General features: G+C 33.0%; 1 protein-coding gene across 1 annotated transcript; it reads left to right on the plus strand.

Annotated features, from left to right (window-relative positions):
• Positions 1 to 3157: 3157 nt before the first annotated feature.
• On the plus strand, positions 3158 to 8724 carry LOC107487680 (AT-hook motif nuclear-localized protein 1). The gene is made up of 5 exons (XM_016108375.3): positions 3158 to 4065; positions 6293 to 6360; positions 6792 to 6923; positions 7662 to 7823; positions 8182 to 8724. The coding sequence occupies exons 1-5, from the start codon at positions 3657 to 3659 to the stop codon at positions 8416 to 8418; spliced, it is 1008 nt and encodes a 335-aa protein (XP_015963861.1). The 5' UTR covers positions 3158 to 3656; the 3' UTR covers positions 8419 to 8724.
• Positions 8725 to 12459: the final 3735 nt, after the last annotated feature.

The following is a 12459-nucleotide window of genomic DNA, read 5'->3' on the forward strand; positions in this document are numbered from 1 at the left end:
CTGGCTCTGGGTTAAGCGGGTAGTAGTAAGGGGGGTTGTAGCTTAAACCCACTTGCTCCGCATGGGTGTTTCAGTCTATGATTAGCTACCAAGACGTGTCGGGTTGGCTATATAACCGACAGATGATATCATCAGCCATAGAACAGGCATGCATCTTGTGCATTTGTTTGCTTTGACTGCTATGCATTATCTGAGATTGCCTAATTGAAAATATATATTCTGCTACTTGCTATACTTGCTATTTGCTCTATTTGCTTCTTACTTGTGCGTGAACTTGTTTGGTTGCTTGTCTCTGCATGATTTATAGATGACGGAAGAACGGAGAAAGGGTAAAAAAGGTTTGGTGGTTATGTTGGGCTTGAATTTGAGTAAGTATAGGAATAGCTTAGGTTACCTACCCCAAATTATGGCTTTTGCTTAGAACTAGGTTTTATAATTATATGACGGAGTTCTAGGATTGCCTTTGCATTCCCAGAACCTTATTTATTATACGCATGACACCTTTACCATACTGAGAACCTCTGGTTCTCACCCCATACTGTGTTGTTGTTTTTCAGATGCAGGTCGGAAGGCTCCTCGGAAGGCATCTGGATTTCTGAAGCGAAGTGGTTTCTGAGTTTCTTTGCTGTTTAGCTTTTGTATATGTGTACTTAATGTTCTCTCCGAATAACTTGTTTATTTTATTCCTCTTAGAGGTTTGAGGAGAGTTAGGGTTTTCATTTATGAATTTTAGGTTTTTGGAATATGTATATACGTATATAAATATTCTCCGGCCAGCCTTGACTTCGTAGGCTGAGTCAGGAACTTCTTATTTTGTATTATTGACCGTCTACTCGTGTCATCTGTATATATTTAGTACTGAGCTTTAGTTTTCTTCTCACGCAAGTAACCACATTTCCTGAGTGTTGCATTTTTTTTTATTCCACAAATTTTGTTTTACCCATTTTTCAAGGCTCCTAGTATACTATCTCTTTCCATTGATATTATTATTATATATATTTTACTTTTAGAGCTCGTAATACCTTGCCACATCAGCTTTATGACTTAAGCATAAGGCTCTATGTGGTAAGGTGTTACAATTTTGAAATGTTAAGGACTTAAATATGACGAAAAAGTTGGAGACAAAAATAATACATTACTCTTAGATGAATTACCATACCAAATTAGGTAAAATGGTATAAATAATACCTTTTTGTTTCTAATGTAGCGAACTTCTTTAATGTTTAATTTAAATAAACTTTACTTTTACTTTCGAAATAAATTTTAATTTTATCCTTTAATGATATCAATTTTTGGTACGTAATTATTTAATTATTTTTTAATTACATCTAAGTACATTACGTTTAATTACATTACTTTCATTTTAAATGTATTTTTTTAATTTTACTTTTAAAGATTTTTACTCATCATAAAATAATTGTAAAATGCCTAGTACATGAATTTGTAAAAAAAAAAGAGCATGACACATTTACAATAAAATATAAATTATACTTTTTTGTCTCTAATATATAAAAAGTCTTTAATATTTAATTTAGTTAAACTTTATTTTTAATTTTAAAATTAATTTTAAATTTTTCTTTTAATAATATTAATTTTTTTTACCATAACTAATTATTCAATTATTTTTTAAATTACTTCTAAGTAAATTATTCTTAATCATATTATTTCATTCTAAATAAATTTATTCTTTAATTTTACTCTTAATCATATTATTTTTATTCTAAGTAAATTTACTTTTCATTAAGAGTAAAATTAAAAAATAAAATAAATGATTATATGTCATAAAAAATTAAAATTATTAAAAAAAATAAAATTTATTAAAAAAATTAAAAATAAAATTTAATTAAATTAAATATTAAAAATTTTGATATATTAGATACAAAAATATATAATTTATACTTTATTGTATATGTGCATGTTCTTTTTTTTTCGAAAATTTATATACTAGTTATTCTACTAATATGAGTAAAAATCTTAAATTCATAATGCAATTCATATCGTTAAAATTCATTATAATTTTACTTGATTTGATAATTTTTCTAAGAATAATATAGCATTTTTGTTCCAACATTTTCAATCTATTTAAGTCTATAGTATTTTAAAATTGTCTTAATTTTGTTTCACTATCAATTCTGTTAAAACCTTAACATATCATTAATTAGAGAACAATATTAAGACAATTTTAAAATTTTAAAAATTTAAATAAAATAATTTAAATATTAAAAATAATTTTAAAACTTATCCAAACTTCCTCAATTTCTTATTAAACCGTTTGCACTAGAAGGTGCTTGAATGAGGTAGCCGCAAGTTACCGGTTTTTTTCCCCTGAAAATAAAAGGTGCTTGAATGAGGTCAAAATATTAGCGAAGGCAAATAAAGACCCTTGAGAAAGTAGAAAAGAAGTCGTTTGAGTTTGTGTTAAGCAAAGATTAGAGGTTGTTACTCCCTTGTTACTACTAATTTGTTGGTTGATCATATATACTTTCAAATTAGCTTTCATTAAGTGGAGGGAGAATTTATGAAAGGCCATCTATTGCCTTGCTTTACAATTTATTCCAATGATAAAATAAAATATTAAAAAAAATATTTATTTTAGTGCTTAGGCCTGAAAAAAAGAAGTAAAAATGCGGGTCACAGTTCCTTTTCATTTTATTTTCTTCCTGCTTTGCCTTTAATTTTCAATTGGGAAAAAAAATCTTTAGTTAATATTTGATTCTATTACGATATTGTCATATATGGCTTGCCTTGAGAGACTTCCTACCATGCCTTCCTTTTCTTTTCCCGGTGTAGTTTTCTTTATTTCTTGGCAACCTATTTTTAACTTTTTCATTCACCTAAAACCATATGGTAACATGTGTGGGAGTGATTCTTTTATTTTCTTTTTCAATTTTATATTTTAACACAATATGTATAAATATATATATTTTATGACGGAAAGAAAAAGAAGTTCCTTCCCAACAACTTTTTTATTTTTTATATATATTTCTACACCAGATTCCAACCAAAACAAAATAATTATATCATATATTAAATATTGTTTTAGCATTAAATATCTCTAAACAAAATAATTTTTTATACACCCAATTTAATACATCTCCTTTTCTATCTTTTTAATTTTTTAATCTCAATTTGGACGGTCTTAGGAAAGTTAAAGGAAAACCCCAATTACCTCCACAAACAAAAAGGATTCATTTTATCTTAACATTTTCATTTCCATTGGAAATTCAAATTTCACTCTTTTTCTCTTTGTCATATTTTCTTTTTCTTTCTGCACCAGCCTATTTTCTTACAATTCAGGATATTAATTTTATGTAAAAAAATTTGCATCAATATTTTTGTTAAAAAAAATTACATGCAATTCTGATATCAAATTTTGATCCAAGTAAAATTCATGTAAATGTTGCAAAGTTGAAGACTTTCTGCTACTTGTTGCATGTCAGTTTCTCAAGTTTCAGTTGATTTTTAATTTTTGTGCATAAATATTCTTTTTCGAAAAAAAGTTTTTTTCTTTTTTTTTTGGAAAAAAATAGTGAAAAAGTTTTGTCATGGTTTCTTTGAGTGAGTGACTGAATTTGAAGAGGAAGCAGAAAAAAAGAAATGAAAAATTGACGTGTGTGGTGTTTGTGTGGCTGAGATTTTCAAAGTAGTTTCAAACCATGGAGTCAAGCGCCGGCGGCATCAGCGGCGGCGTTACGGTGGTCGGATCAGATGCTCCGTCGGAGTATCAAATAGCTCCGAGGACAGAGAACCCTTCTCCAGCAGGAGGATCGGCCGCGCCAATCCCTGCGCCAGCTCCGACGAACCAAGGCGGTGCTCTGCCGCATCCTCCGCCACATATGGCGAAGATGACATCGCCTCCGGCAACAGCGCCGGGGAAGAAGAAGAGAGGGCGGCCCAGAAAGTATGGCCCAGACGGGTCAGTGGTGGCGCTGTCCCCAAAGCCAATATCGTCTTCGGCACCGCTGGCGTTGCCGCCGGTGATCGATTTCTCGGCGGAGACGAAGCGCGGGAAGGTGAAGGCAGCTGGTACCGTGAGCAGAGCCAAGTTTGAGGTTGAGAATTTAGGTAAGAACACACAAACTAGCATAAACTCTGTTTATATAGAAAAAGATTTGGGTTTAGAAAAGCTTGGAATCATAATTTAGCTTGTATGGAAGTGAGTTCTACGAGAGAGAAGAGAGAGAGAGAGAGAGAGAGAGAGAGAGAGTGGGAGCTGAGTGTGATTTGATTGAGTGCTCTTCTTATAGTTATATAGCATGTAAGTGTGGTATTATTGTGAGGCAGCACTGAAAAGTAGGTTAACTTTGTTGGGGTGGCTGGCTATGATATGAGACCGTGGAATCTCTCTAATTGTGGCTGTTATATGGTAGTTCAAAAGTTTAAATCTTTGATGCTAAGTACAGAAACCGAAAAGGGGTTAGTTTAGCATAAACAGGCTAAGTCTCGTGTGTTAGGTTTAGCTCTAATGTCGCGGTTTCAAATATTACCACTTCAGTCTTCAGTTCCTAGGGGATAAAAAAGCCATGGCCATTTATGGGCAGCAAAAATAGGAACAAAATGAAAAAAAAAAAAAAGAATCTTATCTTTTGTCGATTAAGATGAACACAAGAAAAAGATATCATACAGACATTTTCCTCTATGTATTATTGTGCACGTGTATTTTATCCAAAGAGATGATAAGTCCAAGTTGACATCAACTCATCTTGTTTACTCTTCTCACATAAAATCCTATTCAGTATTTGGCAGTTGCTGTTATGTGGTCCTTCCTTCATAGATAGCATGGATGATGTGGACTGTTAGGATACTTATTGCTTGCAAGCTATCATATGTTTGTGTTGCAGATTTAGATTGGGGTGGTAATTTAATTTATAAACAAATTGATTCCGGGATTTAACGTATTTATCAGTTAAATAACCCTCCAAAAAAACTCACTTATTAATTGGAATAGTTTTATAGTTCCATAATTTTTTCCCGGGACATAGATTCATAGAATTAATTCTGTGAAAGTTATTCTTTGTTGCATGATATTGAATTCGGTTATTACTTCTGAAAAAGAAAATCTTAGAAACTTTTTTTTTGTTGAAAAGAAATTCAATCACTTTTTCTGACTATGCTCTAGTTGGCCGATATATGAAGGTTTACAGAAATGGAAAATGAAGAAATTTATTTGATGTACCATTGGCTTAAAAGTCTATGCAGAGCTTTAATTTCTTTTTTCCTTGCAAATGCCGAAAACCACTAGATTTTTTTAGCATTATCTTTGAAGTTTTTATACCCTAATTGAGACTTAATCACTAAAATGGCAGTGTTGTACTCCGTTAAAAACAAAGTGCAACATCCAAATCTTTTCATAGGTGGGGTTGGCTATATAAATCCCACAAATCATAGTATCTTGTGTTGATAAGAAAGCCAACTAATTACTAATAGAAATGTGTTGTATAGTTATTCTATTTGGTCAATCAAGTCCTCACACACTTTTTCATCCTTGGAGGAGGTGTAGGAACCATTCAACGAAGATCTCACACTTCATCTAAAGGTGAATGAGTGTATGTGGGCTTTGTGTATGAGACAGAATGAGTATAAATAACACATCTCAACTCCATAGAATGCCTAGTTATTTATGCTATAATTTTTCATGGCCTCTCTTGTCCCTAACAATTGGACCACCTTCCATCCTTTTCACTCCCTTACTAAGATTACTATAACCACATAAGGTATTATTGTTTCATCTTTTTTATTATTTATATTAGGATAAAGTATATTTTTTGTTCTTGAAGTTTAGCAAAAGTTTCAAAAATATTCCTAAGTTTTATTTTTGTTTTAATTTTGTCCCAAAAGTTTTCGATTTGCATCAAATATACCCCTGATAGCTAAATTTTCAAAAAATTTAAGACCAATTCAACAAAATTGTATGAAAATTATGCTTGATTCGCTTGTGTTGGAAGGTTGTCCTTATGAAATTGTCGTTGCATTGGTCTTAAAATTTTTGAATAATTAGTGGCCAGGGGTATAGTTAATGCAAATAAAAAACTTTTGGGACAAAATTGGAAAAAAAAACAAAATTTAAGAGTATTTTTGAAACTTTTGCCAAACTTTAGGGACAAAAAATATACTTTACTGTTTATATTATTTTACTTTTATAGTAATTGAGGTCTAATTCTTCACATTCTCTATTTGGTTTGAGATTTGTGATGGAAATTTTGAAACTCTATGTTTCTGATTTGACCGGGAAAACTTTTGTTGATAATTATTCGAATTTCTTCTTACATTTTTTTTTTCTTTTTACTCTCAGGTGAATGGGTTGCATGCTCGGTTGGTGCTAATTTCACACCCCATTTCATCACTGTTAATCCTGGGGAGGTAAGTTTAGAAATACATATTTGCCTGTGCCATGCTGCTTTTATTCAGTGTGAAGAATGTTTCTGTTATTCATGGTCAGTGAACAGCAAAAGTTATGTTAGTGACACGGGACACCTTATCTGAAGTTTTTCATGTGTTGAAAGCACAATTTAAACAGTTTCTTCTGACGATTTATTAATATCTCAACACTAAAAAATGGTGGAGAATTGTTGATGACATTTTCTTTGGTAATGCAATTCCTTAATTCATCATATGAAGTAACAATCGTGTTTCAGACGGGAGATTACTTATCAAATGGATGACCATTATGAGAATTTAATAACTTGATCTTGTTAATTTTTTGAAGTGGCTAAACTTGCTTTCTTTTTTGCTACGATGACTGTAAATTGTGCACGTTATTGTTGACAATAATTGTGTTTTGGTTGTCTTAGGATGTTACTATGAAGGTAATATCATTTTCTCAGCAAGGCCCACGAGCTATATGCATTTTGTCAGCAAATGGAGTCATATCAAGTGTTACACTTCGTCAGCCTGATTCTTCTGGTGGCACATTGACGTATGAGGTGAAGTATTTATAGTGAAATTCGATAGAATTATTTTCTTTAATCTAATGAATATCTTCTTCTAGTTATATGTTGACAAATATAAGCTTGGGCAGGCATTTAACCAACTGCACTTTGCACTAAGCTTCTTAGCAGCCGATTTTTGTTGTTCATTCAGAAATTGTTTGATTCTTCAGGATATTCATAACTTACATGGTCATCTTCTTGAAAATGATGTTTGAAAAACTCAATCCAATGGTGTAGTTAGTTACATGGATTCACTCTTCCTGTTGTTATTACTCCGTTTGTTTCAAAATAACTATCAATTTGATTAAGCAGTACATTGAAAAATCAATAAAACTTGACAGTTATTTTTCAATGTACGATTTTGTCGAAATGGACCGTTGTTTTCAAACGAAGGTAGTGTTGATTTCATTGCATGTAAATAGAATGCCTCTTATGGAAATATGTAAAATCTAGTGGGAAACCTAGATTTGAAAATCAATATGGTTCTTTATTGTTCCAAAAACAGAACGTAAATAGATGATATATAGAGTGTGGTCTACACAGTTGATTGTTTATGCTCTTGCACTTTTTAACATCGATTTTGCATTTCATTTTTGTAGCTCATCATTTCCATGTTTTTTGTTTTGGAAATATTTTAGCATATCTTCCAGTTTCTTTTCATTCTGCATTCAGGTTCTTAAGTATAGCAGAATCACAGTTGAAATTCAGATCTTCTTGCTGCATTTTCTGCAGGGACGTTTTGAAATTCTATCTCTAAGCGGCTCGTTCACACCAAGTGAAACTGCAGGAACACGAAGCAGATCGGGTGGCATGAGTGTCTCTTTAGCAGGTCCAGATGGACGAGTTATAGGTGGTGGAGTCGCTGGTCTATTGGTGGCTGCAAGTCCCGTGCAGGTGTGTTCTCTACTCATAAATTTATATAAGAATGGAAAAAGAAGTTTCTATATTCTACTTGTAATTTTATTCCCATTATCATTTTTTAGAGTTATTGCTTATTGGTGCTTCACTTTCTAATCATAGGAATTTTTTTATGTATTCTTTTTACGACTATACTATGTGTACACCATAATCAGCTACTAATATAAAATATATGTTGGAATACAAATACACATTGAAAATAAATTAAATCACACATGTATTTATACACATATACATTAGTGACTGATTTTGGTGTTTGAATAGCATTTTTGTGTTTTTATTTATTTATAGTGTGGCTCTGATAATTATTTCCATTTTGCTTCACATATTTCAGGTAGTGGTTGGAAGTTTTCTAGCAGGGAACCAACATGAGCAAAAGCCAAGAAAACCAAAACCTAATATTATAGCATCAACTGTGATGCCGGCTGCGAGTGTTCCTGTGTCAACGGCCGATCCAGTTGCTGTTCTGCAATCGCAGGCTTCCTTCCGAGGAGATAGTTGGTCTGCTGTTCCTGCAGATGTGAATAAGAACAAGCCGGCTGACATTAATGTGTCGCTTCCTGGAGGGTAATTAATTGATGCCGGGCGCTATTCTGGCTTCGATCCAATCTGCCTTCATGATTGCTGCTGACAATGTGGTAATTGGGTTCCTAATTGTTGGTTGGACTTGTTTATTTCGTTATGTCTGTAACATTATTGAATGTGTTATTTTGGAACCGTAATGTTTTCAGAGGCTCACTAGGTTCTTGTCCATGTAGAATTGATTTAGCTGATTAGGTATGTTTTCTTCATGAATTTATGTCATTAGATTGTTAAAAGCGAATTTATTCCTTCTATGATGACAATTTAATTTGAGAATGATTTGATTGATTTCTAATCTTTTGAATTCAAACTCAAACTGGTCAAACCCATGTCCTTAAATGTTCCATGTTAACCATTGCTACTTGCAAATTGGGAAACTAATCATTACTAACAAGGAAGAGTATACAATCAACGAAGGTTCATTTTTAGGGGCACTCTACTTGCTATACAAATTAAAGTTCTATAGAGAGAGTATAAATTTCTTTTGTAGTTATTTTTTATTATATTACTGCTGTTCAAAATATGGGTTCTAGTTTTCTTAAGTACTATTTCATCCCATGAAAGAAAAAATCTATAAACTTACATTTTTACTATATAATTCACCTCATTTTTAATACTTATTTAATCCTATTATAAATGTACATCTAACTAAAAGAAAAAATACTAGATTATCTCGTTAATGTAATTTATAAGAAACTAATATAATTTATAAGAAACGGTCTCGTAAGTAAGTTACAATAATACAAAAAGTAAATGATAGGAAATTAATATTTTTTAAACCAATATCAGTTAATTTTTTAAAAATTATTTTATTTATTTTAAATTATAAATTTAAATTCTAAAGTAAGCTAATTGTCACGATCTTAGACACATCTCAATGCTATCGTGTCGACACTCAGATTTAACCTCAATATTTAGGCAGAAGGCTAAGAACACAAGAGAAATGAAGCTTTGGTGGAAAAAAGTACTTTATTATTCATGTGTTTGTTAAAAAAGACATATACCAAAATTTTAACTCTCACCCCCTATTTATAACCATCCACCTCCTCAATGGACGGTTAAATTAAATCTAATCAATGGTCCAGATCGAGTATCTAGAACATTCATTATAAATAACTAACTTACCACATTTCTCTATATACTTCTAGATTATTCTACTACTCTTTATACTTCTCATATATCCATATTCTTCTAGAATAGTCTATCATCTTCTAGAGTCTTTTATGATCTTCTAGAGTCTTCCGGGACCTTCCAGAATAATCTAGAACGTTTCGGAACCATCCAGAGCATTCTCAAGCACTATAGAATACTATACAAACATCGTTATATGTAACTGTTTCACTTGTTTTGCGTTGACTTCGACCGATATGGTCGAAATGAGCTTGTATCACAATCTCATTCGAGGAGCGGATACGACTCCTCTCTCAAAGGATGAGCACGACCCAAAATTTACTTATCTAGTGCCTCGATTGAATCAATGTATTGCAAAATGGTGTTGCAGAGTGAATTGTAAAGTGGTAATTGAAGAACTTGTGCAGAAGATGAAAATAAAGATGAAATAAGAATAAAAAAATAATGGTAAAATAATAAAAATAAATGTAATAAAAGATACAATGAACTTAAAAGGAATGGAAATAACGAAAGAAATGGTGAAATAACGGAAAGAGAAATAACAAAGGAAAATAAAACTTAAAGGAAAATAAAAAAATAAAAAGAAAATAAAGGAAAATAAAGAAGTTGAAAGAAAATGGTGATGCCATTCAACACTCACATGAACAAACACTCCATTTTTCATGCGTTAGTGTGACTGAAAATTTTTGCAAAGTTTTGATGTGGCCTTAGAGTAGGTTAGATTGGATGCTTATTTTGAGTTCAACCTTCCTATTTATAGTGGAAGGATTTGGCAGTTATTCTCTCCATGTTCACTCTGCAGTTTGTTCCTTAATTTTCTCCCTATGTTCTCTACTTCAACTTGAGGATCAAGTAATAGTTAACTCAGCTTGAGGATCAAGTAAAAGCCTTAATGTTCAAGGAAAAGCAGTAATTGCTTTTCGACTTGTTTTCGACGTGCTGAAATCCTCAACTTTGACTCTGCTTATGTTGAAATCTTTGACTTCGACTCTCCTGCTAGCTTTGACAATCTTCAACGTTGACGCTCTTGCACCATCTTTGTTCGACTTCGACTTGCTCGCATCTGCATCTATCACTAGCTCCACTCTTCAGATCGATACAATCTGTATCGAAACTCTATAGTCTAAACTCATCTAAGTCGAGGAAACCATCTAGCACCAACAAGTGTTGACAATCTTCGACTTTGACTCTTCTTGCTCAAGTCTGCACCTTCGACTGACCATTCGACTTAATTTTTAGCATAATACAAACTCCTCTCGAGATTTATCTTAGTGTTGAAAAACTCATTCTGAAGGCCAAACTACTTCTCTTACTAGTTTCACCTAGTTATTCAAATTGACACAATTCTTATGTCGACCTTCAAAGAGTCAATATTTACCTGAGTCAAAACATCGATTTTGAGTGCCAACAAATGCCCCTTTAAAACTTGTTTTTTTGTGAAAAAAAAATACAAGTTTTATATATGTTTATAATGGGAGCTGGAACACCAAAGGTTCAGAAAGTTTGACCTACCACCTCCTCAAAAGTATTGCATTGTCATTTAAATTATTCTCATGATCTCTTATACTTGCAATTTCACCTTCTTCTAATGCATTGCAATCAAAGCCATCTTAGTCAAAGCAATCCCAAAAAGGGACTTCCTCTCAAGTTGCTCATGTCAACACTCCCTCTGATCAGGAAGTGGATCATCCTGTTCATGTTGAAATAGAAATTCTTTAGCCTATTGTTAGTTTGTCTGCCCTTGTTGCGACTCCGACTCAGAATCCACCATCGACAGTAACATCTCATACTTCAACAACTTTTCCTCTGGAATCTTTCTTAAGATGGTATTATATGTTAAATAAACGTTCACTTGATATCTAACTTTCATACCCTTCTATTTCTAGGTTTGCTATATCCTCTTCCTAGTGTTGCTGAAACTCACCAAGAATCTGGTCTTGGATATGGGTCAAGATTGACTACTGGTGCACGAAATTGTAATCACACTTTTGCAATTCCGCACAACTAACCAGCAAGTGCACTGGGTCGTCCAAGTAATACCTTACGTGAGTAAGGATCGATCCCACGGAGATTGTCGGCTTGAAGCAAGCTATGGTTATCTTGTAACTCTTAGTCAGGATATCAATAATTATCAGGGTTGATTGTGAAAAGTAAAAGAACATGAAATAAGTTCTTGTTTTGCAGTAATGGAGAACAGGTTGAGGTTTTGGAGATGCTCTATCTTCTGAATCTCTGCTTTCCTACTGTCTTCTTCTATTCTTTTGCGTCTGTCACTAACGCCCAGCCTTTAGGAGTTTGAAGCTCGTCACAGTCATTCAATCCTTGAATCCTACTCAGAATACCACAGACAAGGTTTAGACCTTCCGGATTCTCTTGAATGCCGCCATCAGTTCTAGCTTATACCACGAAGATTCTGATTAAAGAATCCAAGAGATATCTACTCAATCTAAGGTAAAACGGAGGTGGTTGTTAGGCACACGTTCATAGGTGAGAATGATGATGAGTGTCACGGATCATCATATTCACCAAGTTTAGGAACAAGTGATATCTTAGAATAGAAGCAAGCGTGATTGAATGAAAAACAGTAGTAATTGCATTAATCCATCAAGACACAGCAGAGCTCCTCACCCCCAACCTTGGGGTTTAGAGACTCATGCTGTAGAAGATACAATGAGAAACGTGTAAAGTGTCATTCCCTCGAGATACAATGTCAAAAGGTCCTATTAATAGTGAACTAGCAACCTAGGGTATACAGAAATGAGTAAATGACGTAAAAATCCACTTCCGGGGTCCACTTGATGTGTGCTTGGGCTGAGCATTGAAGCTTTCATGTGTAGAGACTTTTTCTGGAGTTAAACGCCAGCTTTTATGCCAGTTTGGGCGTTTAACTCCAATTTTT

The sequence above is a fragment of the Arachis duranensis genome, chromosome 1 (assembly GCF_000817695.3).
Source record: "Arachis duranensis cultivar V14167 chromosome 1, aradu.V14167.gnm2.J7QH, whole genome shotgun sequence".
Classification (NCBI taxonomy): Eukaryota; Viridiplantae; Streptophyta; class Magnoliopsida; order Fabales; family Fabaceae; genus Arachis; species Arachis duranensis.